Source organism: Mesoplodon mirus, assembly GCF_964341445.2.
Source record: "Mesoplodon mirus genome assembly, chromosome: 4".
In the NCBI taxonomy this organism is placed as follows: domain Eukaryota; kingdom Metazoa; phylum Chordata; class Mammalia; order Artiodactyla; family Ziphiidae; genus Mesoplodon; species Mesoplodon mirus.
In genome coordinates, this window is record NC_138979.1 from 157,015,056 (window position 1) to 157,033,304 (window position 18,249).

Consider the following 18,249-nt stretch of genomic DNA (forward strand, 5'->3'; position numbering starts at 1 on the left):
AAAGATACTTTGTTTTCATCAGGTGCCTTTGGATCAACGAGAAGTAACCATATTCGTAAATGGTCATCCAACTTCGATTTTTTTTTTTTTTTTTTTTTTTTGCGGTACGCGGGCCTCTCACTGTTGTGGCCTCTCCCGCTGCGGAGCACAGGCTCCGGACGCGCAGGCCCAGCGGCCATGGCCCACGGGCCCAGCCGCTCCGCGGCATACGGGATCCTCCCAGACCGGGGCACGAACCCGTATCCCCTGCATCGGCAGGCGGACTCTCAACCACTGCGCCACCAGGGAGGCCCCCAACTTCGATTTTAATAGATATCGGTGCAAAGAGTGAATGCAGTAACATATGTTTGACAAGGGTATAGTAAACTGGGTCTCAGACCTGTCAGGGATGAAGATCCAGATTACTCTACTGGATAAGCTCTGTGGACAAGAAATGCTGCCTAAGAGAACTCTATAAAAGTTGGACAAATTAAAATGTCACAGGGTGACAATCCCACTGATTCTCTACTGCTGCATCCTTCCTCTTCCCTTAGGTAGCTACCCCCATCTGGACTCCATATTTAGAAAGGGATTTGATCCAAGGCCTGAGACATTTTAATAGCACGAATATAACACATCTCACTTATGAGACCTGCTTCAAATACTCTCTGATGAAGCGATTGCTTCCTGTTTCCTTTTATGTAAGTTTTTGTTCCTGTACATATTATACATCAGGCACGCAGTTCCATCCTGTACTTTATAGACGGGCTGTGCTTAGGCAATTCCTAGGATTTTAAATGTGAGATGGTATGACATTAATAACTAGGGCCCATAAGAAGTGATAAATCAGTGATCAATGGCTCCTTGTGTGATGGTTTTACAATAAAAGATATCAAATGCCAAAGTCCTTATACTTGGACTACTTCTGTTTTAGCACTACCCAAGATAATAATGAGAATGAAAGACTCAGCATTTATTAAGTGCCTAACATATTCCAGGCCCTTCTTAGGGCCTTTCTTTGGACCACCACAAAACCCCAGAAAAGTACATTTCATCTCTCAGTGTAACATGTCAGATATAACCTTGATCCTCTGAAAGCCTATGACTTTGGACAATATCACATACTTAGCAGGTTGTTGAACTACTGTTGATATTCATGCACTTATGACCCCAAATTTTTGATCTTCCTACTGTATCTGTCAAGGTGTCTTTTATGCTATCTTTTATGTTAGGCTTATTTAACACTAGCAAAAACATGAACCAAGAACACAAATCTAGTATGTAATCAACTAAGGGAAAGTCTAATAAACTATTAAACAAGTGCATACCGGTTCAAACAAGGAGTGCTACAGGCATATCTGTGAAACTTTAGTATGCGCAACATAAATAAATATAGGTCCTCTTGTTGGTGAATCTAACAGTTCCCACTATCACCTACCGGAGTAGTAAGACTATGACCAGATATAAAATATTAAATGCATTTAACCACACAGACCCTTTTTAAATTGCCAAGTCATTTTATTTCAAGATAACAACTTGGGAAGAGTCATAGAATTACGTAAGTAATCCTGTAAGAGTGATTATCGATCATTTCTTCCCGTAAGTGCCAAAGTAATTTTCTCCATTTTGTGTGTTCCAGTTTGTATTTACTTGGGTTCAAGGGATTATTTTTTCCAATAGTTTAGCTTTCGTTTTCCATAATATCTTTTACATAGTAAAAGGCACCTATAACTGCTGAAAGCAAAAGAAGGAAAAGACGAAGAAGCAGTAGAGCTGTTCCTCTGTTTATATTCGTTAGTAGCCTGGCTCGAATACCTATTTCTCTGTCAGGTGGGGGGCCACTATCTACACTGCCACCTGGTCCTCTCTCGCTACAATTTGGTGGTTTCCAACCTTGCTGACAGTGACAATGTCTTTGGTTGTTGCATACCCCTCTGTAATTGCACATCTTGACATCACAGTCAAAACCCAAGTCTTGAAAAAAAGTACAATTTTGGTCCTTACAGTATGATCCTGGGCCACATGATGCACCATCCACTACAAGCCCCATTTCCGGTGAGTCTGTCCCAAAGTGGGCATCGTACCCAAAGCAGCTTTCTGGTTTAATATCTTGTACTACCATATGATGAAAGGTAGTGTGCTCCCCACCACCAGGAAGTTCCTTCACGTTAGCACAGTGCAGCATTCCACACAGAACATCATCTTGTTCACATTTTACAGGGTTTCCTCCTCCTCGAAGTAACCTCACACCACAGTTCCCAAATCGGTCACCTATGATATTCAGTGTTTTATAGCATGCTGCTGCAGCATCTTTTACTTTATAGCCAAAGAGGGCTTGACACTGCATATCACGGTCACTACAGTTCCCCTTCATACAAACAGCTAATGGTGAACATGGGGTTCCATCCTGGATATAAGTGTCAGCTGGACAAACATGCGTTGTCCCGTTACAGTATTCTGGTAGATCACAAATACCAAGAGTATCTCTGCAGAGAGTTCCAGGTTGAGCATATTTACACTTAAAGCAGCAACTTCCTTCACTGCAATCACTGCCATTGGTGAGGACACAATGGTTCTGACAACACGGATCCCTCACACAGTCTTTTAAGGTGCCACAGTCACATTCTTCCCTCTGATTTATGATCTTGTCACCACAGCGAGGAGCTACATAAGGAAAATTACTGTATGGTACGTTTGGTATACTCAAACAAGGATCCCACATAGAAACCCGTTGATGCAGTTTGCTATATGTACAATTGCTCATCATATCTAGAAGACCAGGCTCAGGAGCCATGATGCAGTGATTTCTTCGAAAACAGTGACAACCTGGACCATCGTGTACACAGCCCATAACATGACCTATTGCATGTGCTGCAACAGTTGAAGCTAAAAATATGTGATAATTTGAAACAAATACAAACGATGCTCCCCAATTGGGGTTGCATATTCCTTCATAGCTGCTATAATATGAGGATCCAGCGATTTTATGTCCTGTGAAAAGCATTGAAGTATCATGAGGAATTTGTGAATACCATCCCCACAATTTCCATAAACCAAATTCACGTACTGCAGCTTCAGCACTAGGCCAACTATATAAATCCATCCTATCCATGCCATCCCATATGCACATAAGACGAATCGAAACCTGAAGGTGAGCCTGGTAGAAAATGCTATGCAATATGTTGTTTATAATCACTACATTCTCTATTATACGTGTATGATTAGGGTTCTGAACAACTAATGAGTTAGAAACTGTGTAGTGAACTTTTAAGTATTTCCTATGCGGCCACCACAAATACACAGGAGCTGCTCTAGGCATCTCAGCAATCATCGCCTCCTCATCTTCTTGATTTGTATCTTTCCTTTCAATCTTACATTTTGCATCCTCTGCTGGTGTTTCTTGCGACACAAGCTGAGAAATCAAATGCTCGAATTTGGAAGAAGCCTCCAGTGGTTTGATTTCGTAAGTGAAGTCATCCACCTGCAGCATGCCACGCAGACCCCCATAGCAGGTGTCCAGTGTGCCCATGGACCCAGGAACCCCTTCCAGGTAGCTAAAGTAGTAACAGTCTCGGGGGATAAAAGGGTAGTCCTCCTGCATGGCGCCTTGGTCATTATCGGTGATAACAGGAAAATGCCTGGGCAGCAAGCTCTTCTTGACTGTCATGTGAAGCACATGTCTTTGGCCACTGAAGCGAACCTTGTAGGAGAGCTGGCCTTGTGTTGCGGCTCCACGCACTCTGTGGGACACCTTCCTGGGGATCACAATTTCAGAGGAAGTGAAGCGCCAACCTGGGGGGTCATGGGAGCAGCAGGTTGGAAACAGGAGTAGACAGAGCAGAAGCAGCCAGAGATGACCTGCCAGGTGGGCCTGGGCCCAGGCAGGCCCCATGAGTGAGGAAGCCTGTGACCAAAGAAATGCACTCCAGCGGGAGGCAGGCAAGACCATCCCTGGAACAGCAACTCCTAAACAGCAGTCTAGTCCTGAGGAGAGCAGAGAGAGGCTGGAGGCTGGGCATGCCCAGAGAGGTGGAGGAGGGAGGGGGAAGCTCTTACATAACAATGGGGTATTCATGAGGGGGAGGGGCTGTGCTAAGTGATCCTGGGGATCCTGGCACAGGGCTCTTAGAGAGGAGGAAACATGGGAGAAATTAGGAAAAATGGAGTGTATACCTTGGGCTGAGTGGTCCCATGGCCTCTTGGAGAAGTCACAGGGGAAGAATCAGTGGGTTTGGTGCAATTTTAAGACAGTGATTGACTTTTTCTTCCTGAAACCAACATGAGACAAGGCTTCAATTTGTAATTAAGAAATTATAAAATGGAGAGGAGAGTGGAGGCTTCTTTCTGTAAGAATTTTGAGGAGAGAATCAGATTCTCTCATACTTTATAAAAATGGAATGTGTTGGGGGTGATTAATGGAACAAAAGAATAAATAGTGTCATGAGTAGAAAAGGTAGGGTGGATAATAATAGTTTCTAATAAAGTTAAACTTACACTTGCCCTACGTCTCAGTGATTCTAGCCATAGGACGTTCCCCACAGCGATTCGTATGTGGATATTCATAGCAGCATTATTCACAAGTTTATTCCACAGACTGGAAACAAACAACCAGTACTGAATAGATGAATGGCAAACAAACTGGCATATTCATACAGTGGGATAATCCTCAGTAAATCTGCACAAGTTTCTGATATGTGTAAGGACATGGATGTATCTATCTCATAGATATGATGATAGAAAGAAATCAGACCAAAGAAACTTCATACAGGACTTCATTTGTATGAAGTTCTGGAATAGTCCAGAAAATAATATAGGGGAACAGAATTTAAATCACTGTTTTCCTGACGTGAGGGAATGGAGGGATGGAGGGAACTTTCTGGAGTGATGGGAAACTTCTGAATCTTGATTGGGGTGTGCTCAAGATGAACGTTTGAAATCCTCACCCCCAAGGTGGTGGTATTAGTGGGTGGGGTCTTTGGGAGGCGATTAGTGCTTTTATAAAAGAGGCCTCAGAGAGATCCTTCACCCCTTTTGCCCTGTGTGGTTACGGTGAGAAGGTGTCATTTATGAGCCAGGAAGTGGTTCTCACCAGACATTAAGTTTGCTGGTGCCTTGATCTTGGACTTACTGGCCTCCAGAACTGAGAAATAAAGTTCTCTTATGTATAAGTCACCCAGCCTATGGTGTTTTGCTGCCTTAATATAATATAACATAAAATTTCTCCCTGGAAGTACTGTTGTAGGTAACAGTTACCTGAAATTGTGTGAATGGCATGGAACTAGATATTGGATAGAGATTGGAAGAGTTTTGAGCGGAAGACTAGAAAGCCTACAGCGTTGTGGACAGACTCTTGGTGACAGCCTAGAAATAAAAAAGAAAAGTTGTATAGAAGACCCCCAACCTCCTTAGAAAATACCTAAGTAATCTTGAACAGATTGGTAGGATATGGACTGGAAAGGCCATACTAATGAGGCAGAAATGGGGATTATGTTATTGGACAATGGAGGAAAAGCCATTTGTTATCAAGTAGCAAAGAAATTGGCTGGAGTGGGTTTGGCTGGAGTGGGTTTGTGTCCTAGTGTCTTGTGAAATGTACAACTTTAGAGCATAAGTTGGATATTTAGCTGGGGAAATATCTCAGCAAAGTGTTGAAGGAGTGGCTGGCTTATTTCCTTTTGTTATAAGCTTCTAGTAAAATGTAGGAAGAGAAAAGTGATTTAAAGATGGAATTATTCGGGGAACGAGGGGAAGATGGCGGAAGAGTAAAACGCGGAGATCACCTTCCTCCCCACAGATACACCAGAAATACATCAACACGTGGAACAGCTCCTACAGAACACCTACTGAATGCTGGCAGAAGACCTCAGACCTCCCAAAAGGCAAGAAACTCCCCACGTACCTGGGCAGGTCAAAAGAAAAAAGAATAAACAGAGACAAAAGGATAGGGACGGGACCTGCACCAGTGGGAGGGAGCTGTGAAGGAGGAAAGGTTTCCACACACTAGGAGCCCCTTCGCGGGCGGAGACTGCGGGTGGCAGAGGGGGAAAGCTTCGGAGCCATGGAGGAGAGCACAGCAACAGGGGTGTGGAGGGCAAGCGGAGAGATTCCCGCACAGAGGATCAGTGCCGACCATCACTCACCAGCCCGAGAGGCTTGTCTGCTCACCCGCCGGGGCGGGAGGTGCTGGGAGCTGAGGCTCGGGCTTCGGTCGGAGCGCAGGGAGAACACTGGGGCTGGCGGCCTGAACACAGCCTGAAGGGGCTAATGCGCCACAGCTAGCCGGGAGGGAATCCAGGAAAAGTCTGGACCTGCGGAAGAGGCAAGAGACATTTTCTTCCCTCTTTGTTTCCTGGTGCGCAAGGAGAGGGGATTAAGAGCGCTGCTTGAAGGAGCTCCAGAGACGGGCGCGAGCCGCGGCCATCAGCGCGGACCACAGAGACAGGCGTGGGACGCTAAGGCTGCTGCTGCCGCCACCAAGAAGCCTGTGTGTGAGCACAGGTCACTATCCACACACCCCTTCTGGGGAGCCTGTGCAGCCCGCCACTACCAGGGTCCCGGGGTCCAGGGACAACTTCCCCGGGAGAACGCACGGCGCGCCTCAGGCTGGTGCAATGTCATGCCGGCCTCTGCCGCTGCAGGATCGCCCCGCACTCCGTACCCCTCCCTCCCCCCGGCCTGAGTGAGCCAGAGCCCCCGAATCAGAGGCTCCTTTAACCCCGTCCTGTCTGAGCGAAGAACAGACGCCTTCCGGCGACCTACACGCAGAGGCGGGGCCAAATACAAAGCTGAGCTCCGGGAGCTGTGCGAACAAAGAAGAGAAAGGGAAATCTCTCCCAGCAGCCTCAGAAGCAGCGGATTAAAGCTCCACAATCAACTTGATGTACCCTGCATCTGTGGAATACATGAATACACAACGAATCATCCCAAATTGAGGAGGTGGACTTTGAGAGCAAGACTTATGATTTTTTCCCCTTTTCCTCTTTTTTTTGAGTGTGTATGTGTATGCTTCTGTGTGAGATTTTGGCTGTACACTTTTGCTTCCACCATTTGTCATAGAGTTCTATTCGTCCGTTTTTTTTTCTTAATAATTATTTTTTATTTTAATAACTTTATTATATTTTATCTTTATTTTACTTTATCTTCTTTCTTTTTTCCTTCCTTCCCTCCTTCCTTCCTTCCTCCCTCCCTCCCTCTATCCCTCCTTTCTTTCTTTCTTTCTTCTTCTACTAATTCTTTCTTTCTACTTTTTCTCCCTTTTATTCTGCCGTGTGGATGAAAGGCTCTTGGTGCTGCAGCCAGGAGTCAGTGCTGTGCCTCTGAGGTGGGAGAACCAACTTCAAGACACTGGTCCACAAGAGACCTCCCAGCTCCACATAATATCAAACGGCGAAAATCTCCCAGAGATCTCCATCTCAACGCCAGCACCCAGGTTCACTCAATGACCAGCAAGCTACAGTGCTGGACACCCTATGCCAAACAACTAGCAAGACAGGAACACAAGCCCACCCATTAGCAGAGAGGCTGCCTAAAATCATAGAAAGTCCACAGACACCCCAAAACACACCACCAGACATGGACCTGCCCACCAGAAAGACAAGATTCAGCCTCATCCACCAGAACACAGGCACTAGTCCCCTCCACCAGGAAGCCTACACAACCCATTGAACTAACCTTAGCCACTGGGGATAGACACCAAAAACAACAGGAACCACGAACCTGCAGCCTGCAAAAAGGAGACCACAAACACAGTAAGATAAGCAAAATGAAAAGACAGAAAAACACACAGCAGATGAAGGAGCAAGATAAAAACCCACCAGACCTAACAAATGAAGAAGAAATAGGCAGTCTACCTGAAAAAGAATTCAGAATAATGATAATAAAGATGATCCAAAATCTTGGAAATAGAATAGACAAAATGCAAGAAACATTTAACAAGGACCTAGAAGAACTAAAGATGAAACAAGCAACAATGAACAACACAATAAATGAAACTAAAAATACTCTAGATGGGATCAATAGCAGAATAACTGAGGCAGAAGAACAGATAAGTGATCTGGAATATAAAATAGTGGAAATAACTACTGCAGAGCAGAATAAAGAAAAAAGAATGAAAAGAACTGTGAGGACAGTCTCAGAGACCTCTGGGACAACATTAAACACATCAACACTTGAATTATAGGGGTTCCAGAAGAAGAAGAGAAAAAGAAAGGGACTGAGAAAATATTTGAAGAGATTATAGTTGAAAACTTCCCTAATATGGGAAAGGAAATAGTTAACCAAGTCCAGGAAGCACAGAGAGTCCCATACAGGATAAATCCAAGGAAAAATATGCCAAGACACATATTAATCAAACTGTCAAAAATTAAATACAAAGAAAACATATTAAAAGCAGCAAGGGAAAAACAACAAACAACACACAAGGGAATCCCCATAAGGTTAACAGCTGATCTCTCAGCAGAAACTCTGCAAGCCAGAAGGGACTGGCAGGACATATTTAAAGTGATGAAGGAGAAAAACCTGCAACCAAGATTACTCTACCCAGCAAGGATCTCATTCAGATTTGATGGAGAAATTAAAACCTTTACAGACAAGCAAAAGCTGAGAGAGTTCAGCACCACCAAACCAGCTTTAAAACAAACGCTAAAGGAACTCCTCTAGGCAAGAAACACAAGAGAAGGAAAAGACCTACAATAACGAACCCAAAACAATTAAGAAAATGGGAATAGGAACATACATATCGATAATTACCTTGAATGTAAATGGACTAAATGTGCACACCAAAAGACACAGATTGGCTGAGTGGATACAAAAACAAGACCCATATATATACTGTCTACAAGAGACCCACTTCAGACCTAGAGACACATACAGATTGAAAGTAAGGGAATGGAAAAAGATATTCCATGCAAATGGAAACCAAAAGAAAGCTGGAGTAGCAATTCTCATATCAGACAAAATAGACTTTAAAATAAAGACTATTAGAAGAGACAAAGAAGGACACTACATAATGATTAAGGGATTGATCCAAGAAGAAGATACAACAATTGTAAATATTTATGCACCCAACATAGGAGCACCTCAAATATATAAGGCAAATACTAACAGCCATAAAAGGGGAAATTGACAGTCACACATTAATAGTAGGGGACTTTAACACCCCACTTTCACCAATGGACAGATCATCCAAAATGAAAATAAATAAGGAAACACAAGCTTTAAATGATACATTAAACAAGATGGACTTAATTGATATTTATAGGATATTCCATCCAAAAACAACAGAATACACATTTTTCTCAAGTGCTCATGGAACATTCTCCAGGATAGATCATATCTTGGGTCACAAATCTAGACTTGGTAAATTTAAGAAAATTGAAATTGTATCAAGTATCTTTTCTGACCACAATGCTATGACACTAGATATCAATTACAGGAAAAGATCTGTAAAAAATACAAACACATGGAGGCTAAACAATACATTACTTAATAACGAAGTGATCACTGAAGAAATAAAAGAGGAAATCAAAAAATACCTAGAAACAAATTACAATGGAGACATGACGACCCAAAACCTATGGGATGCAGCAAAAGCAGTTCTAAGAGGAAAGTTTATATCAATACAATCCTACCTTAAGAAACAGGAAACATCTCGAATAAACAACCTAACCTTGCACCTAAAACAATTAGAGAAAGAAGAACAAAAAAACCCCAAAGTAGGCAGAAGGAAAGAAATCATAAAAATCAGATCAGAAATAAATGAAAAAGAAATGAAGGAAACGAGAGCAAAGATCAATAAAACTAAAAGCTGGTTCTTTGAGAAGATAAACAAAATTGATAAACCATTAGCCAGACTCATCAAGAAAAAAAAGGAGAAGACTCAAATCAATAGAATTAGAAATGAAAAAGGAGAAGTAACAACTGACACTGCAGAAATACAAAAGATCATGAGAGATTACTACAAGCAACTCTATGCCAATAAAATGGACAACTTGGAAGAAATGGACAAATTCTTAGAAATGCACAACCTGCCAAGACTGAATCAGGAAGAAATAGAAAACATGAACAGACCAATCACAAGTAATGAAATTGAAACTGTGATTAAAAATCTTGCAACAAACAAAAGCCCAGGACCACATGGCTTCACAGGCGAATTCTATCAAACATTTAGAGAAGAGCTAACACTCATCCTTCTCAAATTCCTCCAAAATATAGCAGAGGGAGGAACACTCCCAAACTCATTCTACGAGGCCACCATCACCTTGATACCAAAACCAGACAAGGATGCCACAAAGAAAGAAAACTACAGGCCAATATCACTGATGAACATAGATGCAAAAATCCTCAACAAAATACTAGCAAACAGAATCCAACAGCACATTAAAAGGATCAAACACCATGATCAAGTGGGGTTTATTCCAGGAATGCAAGGATTCTTCAATATACGTAAATCAATCAACGTGATACACCATATTAACAAATTGAAGGAGAAAAACCATATGATCATCTCAATAGATGCAGAGAAAGCTTTCGACAAAATTCAACACCCATTTATGATAAAAACCCTGCAGAAAGTAGGCATAGAGGGAACTTTCCTCAACATAATAAAGGCCATATATGACAAACCCACAGCCAACATCGTCCTCAATGGTGAAAAACTGAAACCATTTCCACTAAGATCAGGAACAAGACAAGACTGCCCACTCTCACCACTCTTATTCAACTTAGTTTTGGAAGTTTTAGCCACAGCAATCAGAGAAGAAAAGGAAATAAAAGGAATCCAAATCGGAAAAGAAGAAGTAAAGCTCTCACTGTCTGCAGATGACATGATACTATATATAGAGAACCCTAAAGAAGCTACCAGAAAACTACTAGAGCTAATCAATGAGTTTTGTAAAGTAGCAGGATACAAAATTAATGCACAGAAATCTCTGGCATTCCTATACACTAATGATGAAAAATCTGAAAGAGAAATTATGGAAACACTCCCATTTACCATTGCAACAAAAAGAATAAAATACCTAGGAGTAAACCTACATAAGGAGACAAAAGACCTGTATGCAGAAAATTATAAGGCACTGATGAAAGAAATTAAAAATTAAAAATTACAAGTAGATGGAGAGATATACCATGTTCTTGGATTGGAAGAATCAACATTGTGAAAATGACTCTACTACCCACAGCAATCTACAGATTCAATGCAATCCCTATCAAAGTACCACTGGCATTTTTCACAGAACTAGAACAAAAAATTTCACAATTTGTATGGAAACACAAAAGACCCTGAATAGCCAAAGCAATCTTGAGAATGAAAAACGGAGCTGGAGGAATCAGGCTCCCTGACTTCAGACTATACTACAAAGCTACAGTAATCAAGACAGTATGGTACTGGCACAAAAACAGAAAAGATAGATCAATGGAACAGGATAGAAAGCCCAGAGATAAACCCACGCACATATGGTCACCTTATCTTTGATAAAGGAGGCAGGAATGTACAGTGGAGAAAGGACAGCCTCTTCAATAAGTGGTGCTGGGAAAACTGGACAGGGACATGTAAAAGTATGAGATTAGATCACTCCCTAACACCATACACAAAAATAAGCCCAAAATGGATTAAAGACCTAAATGTAAGGCCAGAAACTATCAAACTCTTAGAGGAAAACATAGGCAGAACACTCTATGACATAAATCACAGCAAGATCCTTTTTGACCCACCTCCCAGAGAAATGGAAATAAAAACAATAATAAACAAATGGGACCTAATGAAACTTCAAAGCTTTTGCACAGTAGAGGAAACCATAAGCAAAACCAAAAGACAGCCCTCAGAATGGGAGAAAATATTTGCAAATGAAGCAACTGACAAAGGATTAATCTCCAAAATTTATAAGCAACTCATGCAGCTCAATAACAAAAATACAAACAACCCAATCCAAAAATGGGCAGAAAACCTAAATAGACATTTCTCCAAAGAAGATATACAGACTGCCAACAAACACATGAAAGAATGCTCAACATCATTAATCATTAGAGAAATGCAAATCAAAACCACAATGAGATATCATCTCACACCAGTCAGAATGGCCATCACCAAAAAATCTAGAAACAATAAATGCTGGAGTGGGTGTGGAGAAAAGGGAACACTCTTGCACTGCTGGTGGGAATGTGAATTGGTACAGTCACTATGGAGAACAGTATGGAGATTCCTTAAAAAACTACAAATAGAACTACCATATGACCCAGCAATCCCACTACTGGGCATATACCCTGAGAAAACCATAATTCAAAAAGAGTCATGTACCAAAATGTTCATTGCAGCTCTATTTACAATAGCCACGAGATGGAAACAACCTAAGTGTCCATCACCGGATGAATGGGTAAAGAAGATGTGGCACATATATACAATGGAATATTATTCAGCCATAAAAGGAAACGAAATTGAGCTATTTGTAATGAGGTGGATGGACCTAGAGTCTGTCATACAGAGTGAAGTAAGTCAGAAAGACAAAGACAAATACCATATGCTAACACATATATATGGAATTTAAGAAAAAAAATGTCATGAAGAAACTAGGGGTAAGACAGGAATAAAGACACAGACCTACTAGAGAATGGACTTGAGGATATGAGGAAGGGGAAGGGTAAGCCGTGACAAAGTGAGAGAGTGTCATGGACATATATACACTACCAAACGTAAAATAGATAGCTAGTGGGAAGCAGCCGCATAGCACAGGGAGATCAGCTCCATGCTTTGTGACTGCCTGGAGGGGTGGGATAGGGAGGGTGGGAGGGAGGGAGACGCAAGAGGGAAGAGATATGGGAACATATGTATATGTATAGCTGATTCACTTTGTTATAAATCAGAAACTAACACACCATTGTAAAGCAATTATACTCCAATAAAGATGTAAAAAAAAAAAAGAAAAGACTTACTCACCCACACTGAAGGGGTCCAGAGGACATACCTTTCACTAATATTTTGAGAAATAAATTTATGAGGGGAGCCCAACATCCTTGAAGGGCTCCATGATGGCTCTTCTCTGGAGGACAGATCTTAGAGCAAGAACCACGGCCACTCAATTGGGAAACCTAAATGCAATAGGAATATATGTATCCTAGGGTGGCAGGGGCCAAGTGGTGGCACTCAACCACCAAAGACAAGGAAGGCAAGATTACCATAATGAACAATAGAGCCAAAGCAGCAATCAGAAAAGTCAGAGTCATGCAAACCTTTGGTCTTGGTGAGTTAATCACGATGCTCCTGGAAGAGAAATAGAAATTCTCTCTTGATCTAAATAAGCAGAAAAGCTCTAAGTCAAGTGAACAAAAGTCACTTAACTCAGGAAAACAGAGAGTCACAGCCATTCAATCAATTCCCAGAGTTAAGCCAGTTTACGGACCCAAAACCCCTTGAATGAATGGGAGGCCAGTTCCCCTTGAGGAAGGACCCTGATACACTAATGAAAATTTATACAGTTAACTTTTCTCCCAGCCTTCCCTAGAGGGACCTGTGACCCTTTACCAGGGTAACTGTACATTGGGGGAAAGGAAATAATCATACCTTTCAGAGACTACCAGACAGTGGATTTGAACTGACACTGATTCCAGAAGACCCAAAACATCACTGTGGCCCTCCAGTCAGAGTAGGTGCTCATGGAGGTCAGGTGGTCAATGGAGCTTTAGCTCAGGCCCATCTCACAGTAGGTCCAGTGGCTCTCTGAACCCACCCTGTGGTTATTTACCCAGTTGCAGAATACATAATTGGAAAAGACATATTAGCAGCTGGAAAAATCCTCACATTTGTTCCCTACTTATGCAGTGACGGCTATTATGGTAGAAAAGGCTAAGTGGAAGCTATTCGTAGTCTCTACCTAGGAAAATAATAAACCAAAAGTGATACCATATCCCTTGAAGGATCACAGATACTACTGCCACTATCGAGGACTTGAAGGATGCAGGGGTGGTGATTCACACCACATCCTCATTCATCTCTATTTGGCCTGTGCAAAAGACAGGTGGATCTTGGAGAATGACAGCGGATTACTTTATTGTAAGCTTAACCAGGTGGTGCCTCCAATTGCAGCTGCTGTATCAGATATGGTTTCTTTGCTTGAGCAAATTAACATATCCCGGGGTACCTGGTATGCAGCTATTGATGTGGCAAATGTCTTTTTCTCCATACTTGTCCATAAGGTCTGCCAGCAGCAGTTTGCTTTCAACTGGCAAGGTTAGCAACACACATACACTGTTCTCCCTCAGAGGCATATCAAACCTCCAGCCCTATTCATAATTTAGTTTGCAGGGATCTCAATCACCTTTCCCTTCCAGGGGATATCATACAGGCCCATTATATTGATGATATTATGTTGATTACACCTAGTGAGTGAGTAGTAGTAACTACCCTAGGCTAATTGGTAAGACATTTGCGTGTCAGAGGGTGGGAAATAAATCTGACTAAAATTCACTTCTACCTCAGTGAAATTTATAGGGGTCCTGTGGTATGGAGCATGTCAATATATCACTTCTAAGATAAAGAGGAAGTGGAATCTGGCTCTCCTACAACCAAGAAAGAGGCTCAATACCTAGTGGTCCTCTTTGGATTTGGGAGGCAACATATTCCTCATTTGGTGTGTTACTCCAGTCCATTTACCAAGTGACCTGAAAAGCTGTTAGTTTTGAGTGGGGCCCAGAAGAAGAGAAGGCTCTGCCCCAGGTCCAGGCTGCTGTGCAAACTGCTCTGCCACTTGGACCATATGATCCAGCACATCCAATGGTGCTTGAAGTCTCTCTGGCAGGTAGGGACACTGTTTGGAGCCTTTGTCAGGCTCATATAGGTAAATCACACTGCAGGCCTTTAAGATTTTGGAGCAAGGCTGTGCCATAACCTTTGGATGACTACTCTCCTTTTGAGAAAGAGCTCTTGGCGTATTAGTGGGCCATAGTAGCTACTGAATGCTTGATGATGGGCCACCAAGTTGCCCATGATGAACTGGGTATTATCTGACCCACCGCGCCATAAAGTGGGCCTGCACAGTACACTCCATCATCAAATTGAACTGATATATACAAAGTCAGGCCCAAGCAGGGGAGCCTAATGGGGAGTTCCCTGTGAACAGTTGACAGGGGAATAGAAGATCTGGGCCTGGTTTAAAGATGGTTCTGCATGATATGCATGCACCACCTGAATATGGACAGCTGCAACACTACGGCCTTTCTCTGGGACATCCCTAAAGGATAGTGGTGAAGAGAAATTCTCTCAGTGGACAGAACTTTGGGGAGTTCACTTAGTTGTGCACATTGCTTACAAGGAGAAAAGGCCAGATCTGTGATTATATACCAATTCATGGGCTGTGACCAAAGGTTTGTCTGCATGGTTAGGGACATGGAAGGAACATGATTTGAAAATTGGTGACAAAGAAATATGGGAAAGAGGTATGTGGATAGACCTCTCTGAATGGTCAAAAAACATGAAGGTATTTGTGTCCCATGTGAATGCTCACCAAAAGCTTACCTCAGCAGAGGATTTTAATAACCAAGTGGACAGGATGACCCATTCTGTTGATATCAGTCAGCCTCTTTCCCCAGCCACCCGTCATCACCCAATGGGCTCATTAACAAAGTGGCCATGGTGGCAGGGCAGGGTTGGCAGTTATACTTGGGCTTTGTAACATGGACATCCACTCACCAAGGATGACCAAGCTACGGCCACCACTAACTTCCCAATCTTCAGTGGCAGAGACCAACACTGAGCCCCAAATATGGCAACATTTCCTGCGGTGATCAGACAGCTACCTGGGGGGTGCATGCCAGAAGAGGGTTCATTACACTGGACTGCTTCCTGTACAGAAGGGGAAGAATTTTATTCTTACTGGAGTAGACACTCTGGATGTAATTTGCCCTCCCTGCACCCAGTGCTTCTTCCAAAGATACCAACCATGGACTTACAGAATGCCTTATCCACCACCATGGTATTCCACACAGCACTGCTTCTGATCAAGGAACTCACTTCATAGGGAAAAAAATGTGGCAATTGGTCCATGCTTATAGAATTCACTGGTCTTACCATGTTCCCCACCATCCTGAAGCAGTTGTCTTGACAGAATGGTGGAATGGCCTTTTGAAGACTCAGTTATAGTGCCAGCTAGGTGGCCATACCTTGCAGGGCTGGAGCAAGGGTCTCCAGAATGCTGTATATGCCCTGAATCAATGTCCAATATATGGTGCTGTTTCTCCCAAACCCAGGATTCATGAGTCCAGGAATCAAGGTGGAAATGGAATTGACACCACTCATTATTTTTTATTTTTTATTTTTAAAATTTTATTTATTTATTTTTGGCTGTGTTGGGTCTTCGTTTCTGTGTGAGGGCTTTCTCTAGTTGCGTTGAGCGGGGGCCACTCTTCATCGCGGTGCACGGGTCTCTCACTATCGTGGCCTCTCTCGTTGTGGAGCACAGGCTCCAGACGCGCAGGCTCAGTAGTTGTGGCTCACGGGCCTAGTTGCTCCACGGCATGTGGGATCTTCCCATACCAGGGCTCGAACCCGTGTCCCCTGCATTAGCAGGCAGATTCTCAACCACTGCGCCACCAGGGAAGCCCGACACCACTCATTATTAACCTTAGTGACCCACTAGCAAAATTTTTGCTTCCTGTTCCCATGACTTTACACTTTGCTGGCCTAGAGGTCTTAGTCCTAGAGGGAGGAATGCTTCCACCAGGAGACACAACAATGATTCTATTAACTGGAAGTTAAGACTGCCACCTGCCATCATCAAAACATCTACAAACAATAAATGCTGGAGAGGGTGTGGAGAAAAAGGAACCCTCTTGCACTGTTGGTGGGAATGTAAATTGATACAGCCACTTTGGAGAACAGTATGAAGATTCCTTAAAAAACTAAAAATAGAACTACCATACGACCCAGCAATCCCACTACTGGGCATATACCCTGAGAAAACCATAATTCAAAAAGGGTCATGTACCACAATGTTCATTGTAGCACTATTTACAACATCCAGGACATGGAAGCAACCTAAGTGTCCATCAACAGATGAATGGATAAAGAAGATGTGGCACATATATACAATGGAATATTACTCAGCCATAAAAAGAAACGAAATTGAATTACTTGTAGTGAGGTGGATGGACCTAGAGCCTGTCATACAGAGTGAAGTAAGTCAGAAAGAGAAAAACACATACCGTATGCTAACACATATATATGGAATCTAAAAAAAAAAAAGTCTCTGAGGAACCTAGGGGCAGGATAGAAATAAAGACGCAGACATAGAGAATGGACTTGAGGACATGGGGAGGGGGAAGGGTAAGCTGGAACGCAGTGAGAGAGTGGCATGGACATATATACACTACCAAATGTAAAATAGATAGCTAGTGGGAAGCAGCCACATAGCACAGGGAGATCAGCTCGGTGCTTTGTGTCCACCTAGAGGGGTGGGATAGGGAGGGTGGGAGGGAGACGCAAGAGGGAGGAGATATGGGTATATATGTATATGTATAGCTGATTCACTTTGTTATAAATCAGAAACTAACACACCATTGTAAAGCAATCATACTCCAATAAAGATGTTTTTAAAAAAAGCAAAGCAAAGAAAAAAAGACTGCCACCTGGCCAATTTGGGCTCCTCATGCCTCTGAATCAATAGGCGATGAATGGAACTATGGTGATGGCTGGGGTGATTGATCCTGATTACCCAGGGGAAATTGGACTACTTCTCCACAGTAAAGGTAAGGAAGAGCAGGTCTGGAACACAGGAAACAGCTTAGGGTATCTCAGTATTACCATGCCCTGTTATTAAGGTCAATGGAAAACTATAACAACCCAATCCAGCATTGGCCCAGACCCTTCAGGAATAAAGGTTTGGATCACCCCACCAGATAAAGAACCATGATTAGATGAAGTACTTGCTGAAGGCAAAGGGAACAGAGTGGGTGGTAAAAGAAGATGGTCATAAATACCAGCTACAACCATGTGACCAGTTATAGAAACAAGGACTGTAATATGTTGAGAGTATGTTCTTATTTTGATATGAATATATTTGCATTCATATTTCCTGTTTGTTTTCTTTCCTTTCTTTTTCCTTGTTATTTCCTCTTATTCCCTTAACATGTAGCATAAGGCATATTGAATTTATATCACAGTATCTCATTATTAATTTCACATCATAGTATTTAAGTTACTGGATATCAAGAACAAACATCCCTGAGGACTTTACTTCCTCTTCTGGGGAAAGGATAAATATATAAATCACTATATCCTGTTGG

At 42.5% G+C, this 18,249-nt stretch overlaps 1 protein-coding gene across 1 annotated transcript; it reads right to left on the reverse strand.

The window, feature by feature from the left end:
- Positions 1 to 1,660: 1,660 nt before the first annotated feature.
- On the reverse strand, positions 1,661 to 4,221 carry LOC309802275 (disintegrin and metalloproteinase domain-containing protein 29-like; the record flags this gene model as incomplete). Its single annotated transcript, XM_082617701.1, has 2 exons — positions 4,153 to 4,221; positions 1,661 to 3,734 (listed from the first exon to the last, which is right to left on the reverse strand). Exons 1-2 carry the CDS (start codon positions 4,170 to 4,172, stop codon positions 1,661 to 1,663), a joined length of 2,094 nt encoding a protein of 697 aa, XP_082473827.1. The 5' UTR covers positions 4,173 to 4,221.
- Between the last annotated feature and the right edge of the window lie 14,028 nt (positions 4,222 to 18,249).